The 17651-nt window shown below is 41.3% G+C and overlaps 1 protein-coding gene across 4 annotated transcripts in view; it reads right to left on the reverse strand.

The window, feature by feature from the left end:
• LOC124261417 (filamin-A-like) overlaps positions 1–16197 on the reverse strand; it is a 51432-nt gene extending 35235 nt beyond the window's left edge. For 2 of the 4 annotated variants that reach the window (XM_046695734.1, XM_046695731.1), the window contains exons 1-2: positions 15926–16196; positions 8047–8179 (exon numbers count right to left, since the gene is read on the reverse strand). In XM_046695734.1, coding sequence (XP_046551690.1) covers positions 8047–8173 — 127 coding nt within the window. In that variant the 5' untranslated portion in view covers positions 8174–8179; positions 15926–16196. Of the gene's footprint in view, positions 1–8046; positions 8180–15925 lie in introns of all 4 variants that reach the window. The other 2 variants (XM_046695732.1, XM_046695735.1) reach the window with 2 other exon arrangements.
• Positions 16198–17651: the final 1454 nt, after the last annotated feature.

A 17651-nucleotide genomic window follows, 5' to 3' on the forward strand; every position in this document is an offset into this window, starting at 1 on the left:
CGCTTCAGAGCCGGGAATTCTTGTAAACAAATGCCTCATTGTTTTCTGATGCAACTGAATGCTTCTTTCTGGAGACGAAAGTTGCCAGCATTCTCCAGTGCGACCTATGACTAGATATAACACAGTTGTGTGTCTAGATATAACATGGTTGTGTACTTGAGACACGAAGTGCTGAGTCTGTTATTATAAACATATTACAGTTATTTCCAGACTGTAAATATGACGGTCAGACCCCAAACAATACGTACAGTACATGTACTTTTGTGATGAAAAGATGAATTGAAGTGTGTGAAGCCCATTTCGGTGTCCCCCGCCATGATATTGCTGGAATATTTGCTAAAAGCGGCGTAAAACTCACTCACTCTTTTGCTTCGTTCGCTCGTAATTACCACTCGAGAAATCAATAAGAGGGCAGAGTGAGTGAGTGAGTATGGTTTATTTCGCTTTTAGCAATATTCCAGCAATATTACGGTGGGGGACACCAGAAATGGGTTTCACATATTCTAACCCTGGGGGACTCGAACCTTGGTCTTCGACGTGACGAGCGAACGCTTTAACCACTAGGCTACCCCACCGCCTCTTGGACAGATTAAAAGTTTTTGGTTTTTGGTATCATTGTTTATAAGCATAAGAAGCTGCTTCCGTAAATGAACCTGCTTGAATGTATACATGCACATTCTTCAGGCCAAACGTGAACCATCAGTTCCACGTATGTACAAACCAAAGCATACCGGTGCGGGACCTTTTCATGTGGCGCCCAGCTGGAGTACTGGGCTGAGCTATCCCGGAAACGTGGTAATGTGCCCAGCTTCTAACTGTGAAATCACGGAAACGTGAACGTGATAAAACTACCCCTCGGCATCCAACAACAACGCTGTAGGTTTCAATTGGTACAGTGGGATGGGGGAGACGATGCATATCTCACAGCGGACTTAATCCATGCTTTTAACAAGTAACAGAACATGCCGTCATTTGGTCATATGATTCTTGTCTCCTCTGAGACCACCAGGTTGAAACAACTTGGTTCGAAGTAAAAACAGACGTTCTACCAAGGTTCAAGACGAACGACTAATAACATTTTACTTATCTAGCTACGCGGGGCTGTCGGTTGTAGTGTATTTATTCAGCTGTTGTGTGTTTGAGTAATTAAGTTTGAGTTATCTGAGCAAACCTAAAGGTTTCTAACTCGGCTGGACTTCGTCTAAGCAATGCAGACACCTTAAAGGTGGTTTGGATCACAGCAACCTTTGAAAGGTGTTTTCAGTGTAAGCTGATTAGTCTCAGCACCAGATTAGCTTCATTCGAGTTTCCTCGAAAGCGAAACGCCCAAGGTTTGAAATTTCCCTATCTCTATATTTTCAATGGTACGCCAAACACATAGTCTGCAAGCCAAAAGATGTTGACAAAAGAAGCAAAAGCATGTATATTATAGCGCACTGGGAAATGCCGTGACGATGGAGACTTCTAACATGATGCCGCGGAGCAATACTCCGTTCAGCCGTCTCGATAAGATCTCGCGAAAAAGGAACGCGATTCAATGCAGCAGGCGCTTGGTGTCAAGGTGCCATGTTCTTCGACGGATGGGTACGCCGGGAGCTAGCAGTAAAGTGCACACTTGCCTCCCTGCCGTAAAATATCTCTTGTTTCCCCATAAACTGATCAAACTGTAATTCATCTTCAAGTTCTATGTCCCTTCATATACAAGTAGCAGGGTAGGTGGGAACTGAGTGTTTCAATACGTCTCTTTTTTACAGCTAAGGAAACACCTTCAAAGCAGCGTATTATTTGCTTATGTGTCTGGCGCTTGTGTTTGGATTACAGGAGTGCAATCAAACGCTTTATTCTGATGTAACCGGCACCACACCTGGCTGTGAAGATCAGCACACACGTACGCGCGTGCGCACGCACACACACACACGCACACACACACACACACATACACTTATGGTCAATGTTGCAGGTATACTAAAAATATTGCATTAGCATCGCGTGGTAAATATTTACAGCATTAGTAAACCCAGTATAACATGGATAATAAACAAGATTAATGTGGCTCTTTGATGGTATCGTTCTGATACGTAATACCCGAAGAAGCTATTGCTCCTTCCGAGCCAACAGTGATATCAAACCAGGAATTCTCATCATCTGAATTGCGAATAGGGATTTCCAAGCACAGACACTCATGCATTCTGTAAAACAGCACAGATCGCCTCATCATTTTATTTGGTGTGAGTGGGTATAGGTCTACGGAATATTCATACAATGTGGCGGCGAAATGAGAAATGTGCAACACACATTGTGCCCACGGAGGGAACTAAGACCGGGCCCACCCGTTACTACTCGTCGTTGTAGATATTACATAACTGAATGAGGTTTTAGCACAATCATAGCAATATTGAAGGGGTGTCTCTTGAAGCGTTCGATTGTCACGCCGAAGACCAGGGTTCGATTGCCCACGATTACCCACATTGGTACAATGTGTGAAGGACATTTCTGGCATCCCCCGCCATGATATTACTGGAATATTGCTAAAAGAGGCGTTAAACTTAATTCACTTAATGCACCTGCTTGGCAAATTTTACTACTATGAATTCCAAAACAGAGTAGATACCCAGCAGTACCTTGACCAAAAACAAGTATTTCGTAATTTCAATATCCAATAAGGTACATCACCACTGGTTTTGAGGCTGAAACGTATCAACTGTGTCAGTACTCGTGACAGGCGTAAAATCACATTCACTGTTTCTCTTAAAAACTGAACGAATGTTTTCCGTTGCTTGAAGACGACCCGCGTTTAGGTCTACATTGAATTATCTTTCTTTAAACACAGCCACCCACTAACTTAATTTTCTACAATCGGGGATCTCAATAAGCTGTCTCTGAACAGGACAACATAATTCACTACTTCTGTACATCTTCGGAGCTCCTCGCGTAAACAATCAACGAGGCTTCTTTAAGTAACATCTGGTCCTGACTCGTGTGGTAACACTCTCTCTCATCTTTGTGGCACGCTACTTTGTGGAATAAATATTAGTTATCCTTGAGATTTGTGTCTGGCGCGTTGCTTTCAATAGACATTAATGAGTGTTAATATAGACAGTTCAAATATTTAGTTTATGAGCTATGCAGCTATTTCCACAAAAGTGCTTTCAATACGAGGAGATCAGTATGCAAGCGACTGAGTGAGTGAGTTCGGTTCAACGCCAACTTTTATATCATCGTGTTTGCTTGATACGTGTTCAAAGTTAGAGGCAGAGGTTCATTCCCATACCCAGAATTAAATGTGGAGCGAAGTTCATAATAAATGTACTAACTATTATTTTTCCACATGTTATACTGTTTTCAGTGATTTTGTTGCTACTTGGAATGGATGAATGAGTTGGGTTGAACGTCAGCTGTTGCTCTACTCGGACGTTAAGCAATCCAAGCACATGATGCTAGTGATTCGATGATTAATAGGGTGTGATCAAGGTCACACATTCCATTAGAAATATTTTAAATATTGGATCGTTGCGAAAAAACGAAATAAAAAGATCATCTTCAGTGAAAAATTTCAACAGTGGTTCGAGACAGACAGAGTGTAAATATTCGAGCTATGAGCAGACATGGATTAACATCACACATAAACTAACTACCATTAGTTGATATATAATCCTAAACGATATACATGTATATCGAACTAAAAGCATTCGGGTTTCACGTTATGAGCTACATGGCACGTGTTCTACTTTGGCCACCTGACGGTTCCATGGTTCCAGTAGCTATGTCTGGGGAATCGGTAGAGGTGATAAGACTACTTGAGAAGGCGTTACCCTACACTCTGAGTATGGTGTGTCGATAGATCCCCTCGAACACCAAGCGTCTGCTTGCAGAGCGACCTATGGAAGTGTGTTCACAGACAACACAGAAACTGTCTGGTGATGGAACAACAGTTAGCTCCTTATCAAAGATGTTTTGAAAATGTCAAGCAGTCAGGTAGCCTGTATTTATGTTGTTTTCCTAAACATTCAGAGAAAGTAGCTGCTGTTGAAGACAGTTGTCGAAGATGCTGTCTCAAATAATCTTTGATGAACATTACACCCCATAAATTCAATCAACAACTACTTCAGAGAGGGTCCTCTGTTTGACAATATTCAAAACTGCTATTCGATTAACCATGCTCAGTTTGGACATAAGAAGATTTCAAATAAACACTGTTTTATCTCCGATGTGACAGAGAAATTACACACAATGAAACATGCTATGTGCCCGTTATTACTTGTTAACAGTAGGTAAGGTTATATAACCGTCCGTAATAACACATGTCCGGATTAAAGAGAGTGTAAGTGAGTATGGGAATCGAACCCGACCTTCGGCGTGCCAAGCGAAAGCCTTTGCCACTGAGCTACCAAACCGCCCCTCCGGATAATAGAAGCAGAGAGTAGAGATCAATGTTTATGTTAATTATTTATAGAGGAAGTGTGGTAACCTGGTGGTAAAGGCGTTTAAATTGCTCTTCAGTCCGAAGACTAAGTGAGTGAGTGAGTTTGGTTTTACGCCGCTTTTAGCAATATTCCAGCAATATCACGGTGGGGGACACCAGAAATGGGCTTAACACATTGTACCCATGTGGGGAATCGAACCCGGGTCTTCGGCGTGACGAGCGAACGCCTTAACCACTAGGCTACCCCACCGCCCCTTCAGGCCGAAGACCAGGGTCCGATTCACTATGTTGGTACAAAGTGTGAAGCCCATTTCTGGTGTCCCCCGAAGTGATATTGCTGGAATATTGTTGTTGGAATATTGTTAAAAACTTCAACACTCACTCATTCATGTTTATATGCATATCAGTAATCGTCTCGTAGGAATTTTCCTTGGCGAGAGGCGTTTCAGTACCTTTGCATAAAGGTCGTCAGTGTTTGGAGACTCGTCTATCTAGGATCTTAATCAAATGAAAAAGACATCTTCACAAAGGTCTATCATCAAGAATATATATAAAATAATATTAATAATGAACGGTTGATATACTTGTCTAATATATGCAACTCTCAATCGATTCCAAGCAAATAAATCAATCTTTAGGGCTCCGTTCCAAAAAACCATCTTAGCACTAGGGTGGACATAACTCCCACCCTTTGACAGGCACGATGGCTTCTCGGAACGTAGACTAAAGGTTAGTTCCTGAATATATATAATATTGAGAGTAACAAATAAACCCATTGAAATGAAAATGAGCCCCAGTGAGAAATCTAGACTTGCTTCATTTAGGGTTTTAGCATTGCAAGGAAGGCTAGGCAGTAGGGAAAATTTTGTGGTTCAGGGGCCGTGAGACAGACTACTAGGAACGGTGCCCTGGTCCTTTCGAAACCCTTCTAGCAACAAGGCTGACGTAAGTTAGTACTGAGGTCATCAAATACGAATGGTGGCTGCCGTCACAGCGTGAACTGTTCACTAGGACTAGAGTATGAGTATACTAACATAACATCAGTTACGGAGAAGCTTTGATAAACCGGGCTAGGGTACTGAGCGCCTGTCACCACTGCCTAATGAAGCTGAAAAGCCTCGTGTGGGCTTATCATCGTTCCAACCCGTCACAAGCAGACATACACATCAAAATGGCTTTCTTTTATGACAGTGCCTACGCTTGCAAAAGTAAAGTCCTTTAACGTTCATTTACCTTCCCACTTTCCCACTGCAGTGCATCTCAATATCATTACCATACAATGCAAGCTATGTTGGTTAAAAGTCCCCACCAGTGATATATGTAACGTTAAAAGAAACGTGCATCTGCTGCAATAATCATATACGGAATGAGGTATACGTTAGACGGCACCAAGCACCAGCACTTCACGTTATCTCTGCAACACACTAGCAGATACATTTCATTGTTGGCATGGCTCCAGTCAAGATTTCCCTGAAGATTCCAAACCCAAGGCCACTGTACAGAAGAGACACACCTATCACCTTCCTGCTCCAATGTACTGCTATACACAGACGGAAAACCGTTCCCCTAATTACACCACTATTCATCATCTTCCAGATGTATCGGGTTCAAAGGTGCACCTTCTATCCTGATATTTCCCAATGACACAATGTGGTTGCCTCATTATTTTCCCGAACGCTTCACAGGTTGGCTAAAGGGCTGTTATACAGGTATTGAGAAACGTACCACAATCCTCCGAGCAAAAGGAATTTGCATTTACAATACCCCTGTTTCTTATGTAACCATGATGTATGCTTTAAGTAAATATTTGTGTTATGTCATAAGATACTGAACGATGTTTGGATTTCTTTGTGGTTCCTTTTGCCATACGCCATGTTCGCATTTGGTGATTGTATCGCCATCGGGTACAATGCACAATGTAAACGTGCCTGTGGTTTAAATAAACAAGCATTTACAATCACGTTTATATTTTGACATCGTGTCATTTGATAAGATTATATATCTAGAAGTTCAAATAACAGTTCTGTAGCTCTATCAAGTACATGGGTTCAGGCTATGTTTTCTATGATAATAAGCAACATGTTCCGGTAATTTTTATTTCACAGAATAATCTTAGACTGAGTTTTATTCTCTCCACAATGCAAGGCTTGTTCAAACGGTCCACAAAGACTCCTTCTGAAACCCGAATCAGTGCGTAGTGTCTGAAACTATATATCTCTGGAGAGCTACTATATCTATACTGAAGAGGTGAGAAAGACGGACTCTTCCCCTGTGGGACGTACTTAAAGGGTTAAAACATTAAAATAAGAGCTAGTTGAAAGGTACTGTGAGACTAACTGTAATTGCTCGTAATTACTCAGGGACTGTGAGACTAACTGTAATTACTTGATCTTTGTCGGTTCTTGTGACAAACGGTTACTAGAACCAGGGACCCAAAAATAATATTATTAATATTAATTATATGGTTTCTGCTATAGGACGTATAATTCTGGGACTCTTAGGAAACTATAACGAAGACCCATGCTCCTTACTCAGTTTTACATAACTAACAGATAACCCTTCCGAAACCATGCTACCGAAATCAAATGATTACTCCTCTCTGTGTAGAATTGCTTTTTCTTAGATTGTAACGTTAACGTTGGCTCCTATTTAGGAATTCTTTCGTCCTAAACTTATGTATTTCTCTCTCATACAAAATTACCTGCTGATTATACTTATTCTGACCTTCAACACCAAGATGCAGCAAGTGTTTACAGTTTACAGAGCCATATTTGCCCAACTATAGCATGTAGCCTTGAACATGATCTTGTTTGCTGTTAACAGTGTTAATATTGGTACATACAAAATCACCTGCTAATTATACTTATTCTGACCTTCATCGCCAAGATGCAGCAAGTGTTTTCAGAGCCATATTTGCCCAACTATAGCGAGTAGCCTTGAACATGATCTTGTTCGCAGTTTACAGTGTTGATATTGATACATACAAAATCACCTGCTATCTATACTTATTCTGACCTTCGTCACTAAGATGCAGCGAGAGTTTACAGAGCCATATTTGTCCAACTATAGCGAGTAGCCTTGAACATGATCTTGTTCGCAGTTTACAGTGTTGATATTGATACATACAAAATCACCTGTTATCTATACTTATTCTGACCTTCGTCACTAAGATGCAGCGAGAGTTTACAGAGCCATATTTGTCCAACTATAGCGAGTAGCCTTGAACATGATCTTGTTCGCAGTTTACAGTGTTGATATTGATACATACAAAATCACCTGTTATCTATACTTATTCTGACCTTCGTCACTAAGATGCAGCGAGAGTTTACAGAGCCATATTTGTCCAACTATAGCAAGTAATCCTGAACATGATCTTGTTCTCAGTTCACAGTGTTGACACTGATACATGTCATGGCATTCTGTTCGTGCCTTTACAGATGGTTCCGGAGTAGGTCATTAACTAAGGACATTAACAGCATGTATATTAGCATTTCCAGCGCTCTGGTCAGAATGGCCACATATCCAGCAGTGTTTGGGGAACCCAATAGCCCACGTGTCAGTTCACACCAAGAATAACAGGGGTCCTTAGTTCAGGGGTGATTTACTTGAGTTACAAGACTTACCTTTTACGGTGTCACCATTACAGGTCATCTGGACCTCGTGTTTCCCCTCCGCCTGAGGCTTGTACTGAACACAAATGGTCCCATCGTTGTTGTCCTGGACAACGGGTCCTTGTGTCTGCTCCGGCATGGCTAGCTGAAACCCAGCATGAACTTCTTGAAATAATAGTAATAATAGTGATGGCGATGATGAAGACGATGGTGATGGTGATTACAATAACGACAATGATGAGGATTATAACAATAACATATATGAAGAAAATGTGAAAGAAGGACGATGACGGCGATAGCGTGTTAAGAAAGCATCATCTTAATGATGGTGTTTTGTATTAATCAGAAGACTTGCTGTGTATACGTGTGTGTGTGTGCGTGCGTGCGTGCGTGCGTGCGTGCGTGCGTGCGCGCGCGCTTGCGAACTAATGACAGTTGTACAGTGTTAACCTAACCTCCTGACACCAAGCCGACCAGCTATCCCCTAATGCTGGTAGGTATCAATTAGCACCATCTTTAATACTAGTAGTTATTATTTACTCAGGGATCGCACCATCGACCTTCTCCGTGCAGACATTCTATCTACCAGGAAGAGGACAGGGAGCCAGTCAGTGGAGTTGGACATGATTTGGTGTGACTGGAGGGCAGGGCTACTTTAAATCTATGATTAAGCACACTACAGAAAATAACACCTTCACCCAATAAGAATTTACTGCCAGACAGTAAATGAAAAAAATCATCATAATGCCAGACAGTTGATGAAAAAGTCAACGTAAAGGAGAATAAACAGTAGACATTCATGCCTATAGAGTCATCTGCTCAATGACCTTCTCCAAGCTGAAAATGTCACAGTGACATAGGAGAGTGCATTTATACTCAGGCCAGAGACCATGCACTGGTGTATGATGACTGCTCAAGCCAGAAAGCACGCACTGGTGTATGATGACTGCTCAAACCAGAAAGCACGCACTGGTGTATGATGACTGCTCAAGCCAGAGACCATGCACTGGTGTATGATGACTGCTCAAACCAGAAAGCACGCACTGGTGTATGATGACTGCTCAAGCCAGAGACCATGCACTGGTGTATGATGACTGCTCAGGCCAAGACCATGCACTGGTGTATGATGACTGCTCAAACCAGCACTGGGTGTATGATGACTGCTCAAGCCAGAGACCATGCACTGGTGTATGATGACTGCTCAATCCAGAAAGCGCGCACTGGTGTATGATGACTGCTCAAACCAGAGACCATGCACTGGTGTATGATGACTGCTCAAACCAGAAAGCACGCACTGGTGTATGATGACTGCTCAAGCCAGAGACCATGCACTGGTGTATGATGACTGCTCAAACCAGAAAGCACGCACTGGTGTATGATGACTGCTCAAGCCAGAGACCATGCACTGGTGTATGATGACTGCTCAAACCAGAAAGCACGCACTGGTGTATGATGACTGCTCAGGCCAGAGACCATGCACTGGTGTATGATGACTGCTCAATCCAGAAAGCGCGCACTGGTGTATGATGACTGCTCAGGCCAGAGACCATGCACTGGTGTATGATGACTGCTCAAACCAGAAAGCACGCACTGGTGTATGATGACTGCTCAAGCCAGAGACCATGCACTGGTGTATGATGACTGCTCCAAACCAGAAAGCACGCACTGGTGTATGATGACTGCTCAAGCCATAGACCATGCACTGGTGTTTGATGACTGTTCAAGCCAGGGACCATGCACTGGTGTATGATGACTGCTCACACCAGAAAGCACGCTCTGATGAAAATGTTAGCATGTCTTCATAGTAAGGTAGAACGCCATAATACGTGAATACCATACACAAGAGGTATTTTACTTTGGTCGATAGGGTTGAGTCATTAAGAAGCAGGTTGTAGGCATAAAGTAAATATCAATAATGTGTCAGAGAAATTAGTCTGGCGAGGAAGTGCAACACAAAATTACCAAGCCTATTTCAGGAGTAAGTATCAGTTTACACAGGCGCACGCATTAAACTTTTTTAAATATTACGAGTTTTGAATGTTATCACATATTCTGGTGGTTACATGGTGTAGGTTGCTAGGGTATTAGATGTCAGCTGCTGTCGGAACGGCCAGTCGACGGTTGCAGCAGTAGTCAAGAAGGAATGCATGGTTCGGCTGATAGATGGTCAGTCGTGGACAGCTGGTAGTTAGCTGGACGTTATGTATGACCGGTGGAATGTTCAGTGGCAATTTGGAGTGGGTTGATTGGAAATGGATATAAGGAATGAGTGTAGGTTTGGTGTAGGGAGGGATGTGAAAAGAACAGAATAGAACGGAATCTACATACAAAACGTAACCCACAAATACATACATTTCTACAAAATAAAATTGTTAAGAATACTTTACTTGAGCATAAATGCAAACAACACATTTCCTTTCCTTAAAGTGAACATTTCAGAGATAGTTTTTGCAACTCCGACTACACATTCTTCTGAGGATCCATTGTGGATTTTAGAAGGGCTCTTTTGTCATGTAATTCCGGGCTGTGAGTCTCTTGTGTTGATTATGATATGTTTATTATTATAAAAATAGCACGTCTGCAAAAAGATTCATTCCCCGGTCGGTTGAATCAGGAGCCTGCACATTCACAAATCTCCCTATTTCAATTGCAATTGAGTGTAGTTTCATGATGTAATGTGTGGTGAGATGGTTTGATTGTATAATGATGTTGTTGTGATAGCGTTTGATAGCGTTGAGAGATACGATGAGGTTTCACGATGTAATGTGTTGTGAGAGGGTTTGATTGTATAATGATGTTGTTGTGAGAAAGTTTGATAGCTTTGAGAGATATGATGAGGTTTCACGATGTAATGTGTTACGGGGTGTTTGATTATATGACGTGTTGTTGTGAGAAAGTGTGATAGCGTTGACAGATGCGATGATGTTTCATAATGTAATATGTGGTGGGAGGGTTTGATTGTATACTGTGTTGTTGGGATAGCGTTTGATAGCGTTGAGAGAAATGATGAGATTTCAAGATGTAATGTCTTGTGAGGGGGTTTGATAGTGTTGAGAGTTGGTTTTTGATGATGTAATGCTGGGAGACAGTTTAAATGTATTGAGTGATATGAGATGGTTTGGTGATGTAATGTGTTGTGAGAGTGTTAGATGGTGAAATGTGATGCTGTGACCTGGTTTCACAGTGACCATACGCCATCGGTATATGTTCTCTGGGCTTCACGACGTTCTGTGTTGTTGTGAGAGTGTTTGATGGTGTTGAGTGATGTGAGGTGGTTGATGAAGTTCTTTCAACTCATGGAAGCCGCTGTGTTGGGAAATATTAAGATGTGGTTTGATGGGCCTTGGTTAAATATTGTGACCTAATAGTCCCATGTGGTTCATTATGTTGCGTAGAGTGGGGGGAAGGTGTGGGTGTGGGTGGATTTGGGTTTTGTTTGTTTGTTTGTGTGTTTTTTTGGGGGGGTGTTGAGGTTTTTTTTGTGGCAAACTAAAAGGTAGCTTAGTTTTGTGATATACTAGGAACGATGTTATGTTGACATGTAAACCGATACTGTCTTATCATATTGTGAGGGGATTTGCCGCCATTATGTGAGGTGGTTCAGAAGGTGTTAAGGCAGTTATGAGGTGGTTCTGAAGGGAATGTGGGACAATTGTGAGGTTCTTGTGAGGTAGATTTCACGGGTATGATTTTGAGGTGGTTGTAGGTTGTAGGATGGTCGTTGTGGATAGTTGTTGTTGGTTGGCAGATTGTTTACTGTGATGGCCGTGGATTAGCATGTATGACTAAGATTCTGTCAGATATTTGTTTTGATTTTTGATGGTTGTCAGGTGGTTGTAACGTGACTGAATATGAGATAATCTGCTGTCTGGCTGTGTCTTAGGAGATTGTTTACTTGACAGTTGTGAGATGTTTGAAAAGTTGTTTACCAAGATTGTTGTGGATTGACATGTATGACCGTGAGACTGACTCCGATGTTTTTCGGATGATTGTAAGATCAATGGATGTGAGGTATTCTACTGGCTGTGTGGATGGCTTGGGGTGGTTTATTTGAAAGTTTCGATGTGGCGGATAGGTTAACGCTGAAGGGGTCGTTGTCGGCACGGGCACTACAGATATGTACCCCGGGTACGTTTCTGTATACAGACATGTACCCTAAACAAAATCAGAATACAGAAACGTACCCTAGGACGATTCCATTCTGCATTTTGCCGTTTTCTTGATCAAAACTGTCATACTGTTGTATTAGATGCATTTGATTCCGTTATATAAGAGCATACACAGTACCGAATATTTCCCGGTGCACAACGTACACCACTCGCAATCAGCTTAACGGGAATAACTACATACGGTTTCGGTATTTGGTTGCTGAATATGGACTCGTCCGTCGTTTAGGGTATGGGGTACGTTTCTGTAGTTTGACTTTGTTAATGGTACATATCTGTATACAGAAACGTACCTGGGGTACATATCTGTTGTACCTGTGCCGACAACGACCCCTTCAGCGTTATTAACTGTGCAGGGCTCTGTCGGATAGTATTTCCGATGATTTTAAGTTAGGTGGTGTCATGGTGTATTGTTGATAAGTTGTTCTGATGTAGTTTTGAGTGTGCAGTGTAGTGAGATCTTAGTTTCGTTGTGAAGCATTATGGAGTTGATGGTGGATTTGATTGTGGAGGGATGGACGTCGAATCAGTATGAACATTAATTGTGTTATAAAACTATATTTTCATGAATTGTCCTTCACTGCATGCTGTGTTAACAGCAATAGCTCATGGGTGATTTAAATTTGTCATCCTGGAAGGATTTATCATCGGAGCAACTGCCAGGTAGGGATAAACATCACTCCACGTTACAAAGTAACTATCTGACACTACCGCGAGCAATATCGCAGTTAAGCAGATAAAAATCTCTCATGTTACTCCGAGTATTCAAGTTAATTATACCCCCACAGCAGGATATAAACTCTTCGTCGGCTGATAACATTCCGACTGCCTTCATATGTTGCACAATAACCCCTTTCATCAACCTTTACCGAAGGTGCTCGATAAACTTCACACAGAGAAGTGACGCAATGCACAGAGTAAAGGCACCAGTAGCCAGAGTAATCAGCCAGTGAGTAATTAATCTTATTGGACGCGTCTAACCCTAACGACCACGCTTGTCTGTTACTGCTGTGAGTTCTGGCTCCATAAGTGCCACTGCAAACTATGAGGATAATATATCAAGCCACGTTAGGCCGTCCTGTAGGTATGGACACGACCCTGACCTTCAAAGTGCACTGATTTACGTCAAAGAAAGATATGATATTACATTGCAGGAACATACATAGACTAGCGCAACAGACTGGGGTCCTTCGCTTATCTAGACTTGCCTGTTCGAAGGATAGAATTACGATACATCCATGGGCTCAGCGTTCAGCCCAGTCTTGGAGCAAGGCTAGACCATACAGAGCATACACTCACGGCCAAAATTAAGTTAACACTTGAAAATGGGATTTGACAAAATAATTCCAATGTGGTCAAAACGTTATAACAGTCGCCGAAACACTGCAAATCAAACGGTCCAAAACACAACTATTGTACTCCCATCAAACAGATCAGGATAGTCTGTCTCACAGTCCATGAACCACACTATTTTTCCTCAGCCTAGCCTTCCCTGCAGTGCTAAAGCCCTAAATGAAGTCCAGATTACCTCTAAATCTCTGGTCTCCCTGGGGCTCCTTTTCAATTTATATGGGTTTATTTGTTACAAACAAAATTATATATATCTAGAGACTAAGCGTCAGTCTAAGATCAGGGTAGAATATCCAGTTCTTATCTGTTTCATTTTCATCTTCCACCTAATGATGGTTCCTACTTTCCTTAAAGAAGAATCTGTTTCACGACAGAAAGTTTGATGGTTCACAATTATCACGTGAAGTATCTTTAGCGTGAAAAATATACAAGGACATTTACTTTGAAGGAGACGCAATCGGTTTAGAGAGTGTCAGATATGTCCAATACTATTTCTGCGATTTTACTTCTTGTACCGGTTTTGGTTGAGTCCTATCCGGGGTTCGAACCAACAATCCTCAGGATCAGGCGCGCAAATTCAGTTACCTAACCAACGACAACGTGGGTTTAGTGTTATGCTGCTTTTAGCAATATTCAAGCAATATCACGGCGGGGGACACCAGAAATGGGCTCCACACATAGTATTCATGTGGGGATTCGAACCCGGTTCCTCAGCGTGACCAGCGAACGCTTTAAGCACTAAGTTAGCCCCCGCGCCCCCGCAGTAGTTCCCTGTTATGAAGTGTTAATGGTTTACTTCCAAACCATTTCATTTATTCGAAAAAAAAGGGATAATTTTATTAATAATTCTACGAGAAACGGGATAACGCCAAAAGGTTTAAATCTATCAATTTGATAATAAACACTTTGCTAGTCCTAGACTGAAGTGAGCGACACGTGTCTCTTGTGAACCCAAACTATGTATGCGTTGCAGTGCAGGTTACCAAATGACGGCAGGCTCGGGTCGGGTTCCATTTAAACGGTCTACCAGGAACAGCTCGAAAACAAACTCTGGATGAATTTACAACCACTGATTACAGTCTAATGCTGTGTCTATTTCCCATCCCTAAATCGGACTTATCACTGAAAATGCTATATGTTGACAGAATTCAGCGTTGATAGGTGCTATATGATCAGGGGAGTGGTAGCAAGCATGTGTATAAATGCACTATGTCGAGCAACCTGGATCCATATATGGTCATCCATCTCTCACTCCTATCAACATCCGCGGAAGAAAGTTCCTGATACAAGATACCTTCATGGAATATGCCATGTATAAACTTATTCATTTCCAAGATCATTTGGGTGGCATTTGGAACAGAGTTACTTTCGTCGAATGGAATCGTGCTATTTGATATGTGAGAATGCGCTGGTGATTAGTTCTTCAGATGTTTGGCGCAGGGATACCAGGAAACAAGTTCAGACGCTACCTTCAAGGAACACGATACTAATTGCTTCATTTCAACCGAAGAAGAGTTCCAACAACTACCGCTTGGTCCAAATAACCTTGCGGCTAAAAAGATGACAATAAAGTGTTTCAAACAAACTTCCCTTGACAAAAATACAAATTAACACTGATAAGACCATTCAACCTAATAGTTGAACACTAATCCGAGATTCATATTATGGGCATGTTTATTACAGTCTAGAATGCAATATAAACACATCAAATAAACATATACGAGCCAGATCGTATATTAAATAGACACTTTAGAGAGAAACAAATCTACAAAGATAAGTTATATTGAAACAGGTTTTTTTCTGAAACGGCCAAGTGTATATTTCGTGTATCTTCCAGTCACTGCGCTGTCAATTCGTCAAGATTTTAACAAAAGTGTCAAGATGTGTCTTTTGACGTTTTTATGACGCCAACTTGAGGCAAGGTCACCCTGGAAGGCCACGCGAGGCGTTAAGTTCAAGGTTAACATCGTGTCATATTCATTAACACAAAACATATCATTGCCTATATAGTAAGCTGTAAGTGAGGCGTTGTCTCATATAGACTATCTCCTACCGAGGGAAACGTCATACTAAGAGTGAAGGAGCCAGTTGGAGATGGTGAGCTTTGCACCGAAATATACCTTTCAATAAAAGGAAGCGACAAAACATCTACATGCACTTTTACTTATGATTTAAGCACATTATGAAAACAAGCACATCCAAGTCTCCATTAACAAGATTCGCTGGAAAACATCTTCAAGTTAATAATGGATTTGAACGCATGTGTTTAATAAAGTGAATTAAAATAGATCAATTAAATTCATTAAAACATCAAAATGATTAAATAAGTTAAACGTATTAAGTAAGTTAGGTATTAGGATGGTAGAAGGTCTTACCAACAAGGTAGGGTTTTGTATAGAATCCCACTGAGCGTGTGTCCTGCCCGATGCTTTGAGGAGTATCTTCTGTCTTGTCGACACAGCACACAGACAAGCCGTATTCCAGCGGGTTTATAAATAGGGTCGGTGTTTCTGTGGATGTGCAGCACGGCAAGTTTGCCTCACCACGAAATCCCAAAGTAATGAAAACAATTACTACAATCTGATCTGATGCAAGACTATAACCTCCGAGTTGACCGTTAGGTGCAAGCAGCGGGAATGGCACGACTCTCCGTTTTGGAAAGTTTAATGTCTTTAAACGTATTCTGTTTCCATGGAAACAAGTTTGTTATCACTATACTGATGATGAAGCAGTTGCAGAGCAGTCAAGCTAGACACTTGGTATTTATAGTGAAGATGGGTCTGGTTGAGTGTGTAATTTAATGCACGTGATATTGGGCACAGCGGGTGACCATTGGTCACATGTTGAGCAACGGTCCTTTACATATAAGGTATGATGCAAATCCCGCTGCTTACATCATCATGGACTTATGCTTAGTCTATGAATATATATAATTTTGATAATAACAAACAAGCCCATTTAAATTGAAAAGGAGCCCTAGAAGGACCAGAGATCCTGAACCTGAGGAAATCTAGACTTGCTTTATTTAGGGCTTTAGCACTGCAGAGAGGGCTTGGCAGTAGGGAAAATAATGTGGTTCAGGGACACAGACTAACATCATCATCGTGCCACGTATTTTGGCTTAACGTATTGTAACGAATGTAACATGTAATTTAATTACATTTAATAACATATCTCATGTAAGTGTCATGCTTTTCAATATCAACCAAATGTAGAATTAAATGATATAATTTAAATAATGAAAATACACCAATAACCATTATTGATCGGAGTTTAAACAATACAGTTTTGTATTAACAGTTTTGTGTGAATAATATTGTCTAACCCAATACAACAGCGTTTAATATTAGGGCATGAGATGCGTTTTTAAGGTAACATAGACTTAACCCGGTAACATTATTACATAAAACATCATTTTCGTTTATGTATTTTTTTATAACTAAAAACATTGCAGCTGACCATTAAAATATATTGTTATTGTTTTGCACATTTAACAACAATTTGTCATTACCTGCTTAGAGTGAATTTAATTTGAACGTACTATAACATGACTTATTATAAAGTCTAAACATATTTTTGGAAAACAGAACGTGGGTTATGACAGAGCATATTTCATTGCATAATTCATATGGTAAGTTAGAGTGAGTGAGTGAGTTTAGTTTTACGCCGCACCCAGCAATATTCCAGCTTTATGGCGGCGGTCTGTAAATAATCGAGTCTGGACCAAACAATCCAGTGATCAACAGCATGAGCATCGACCTGCGCAATTGGGAACCGATGACATGTGTCAACCAAATCAGCGAGCCTGTCCACCCGATCCCGTTAGTCGCCTCTTACGACAAGCATGGGCTACTGAAGGTTCACGGGTTGGTAAGTTAGAACGGTACGGTTGTATTCATATATACATGATGCCTTCCGGTTGTGACGAATAACTTATGTTTCAGTTAAGGGGCCAATAAATCTGAAGATGTGTTTTCACTGTGAATGGAAGTTGATTAAATGGGTGTTAGATACCATGCTTTATAGTTTTCTGGTGCGTATTCAGAGATTCTACTGAAGAAATAAACATTTACACCTGCTTCTCTAGTGGCGTTTATTCGT

Source organism: Haliotis rubra, unplaced genomic scaffold, assembly GCF_003918875.1.
Source record: "Haliotis rubra isolate DU_JTF1 unplaced genomic scaffold, ASM391887v1 Scf8, whole genome shotgun sequence".
Taxonomy (NCBI): Eukaryota; Metazoa; Mollusca; class Gastropoda; order Lepetellida; family Haliotidae; genus Haliotis; species Haliotis rubra.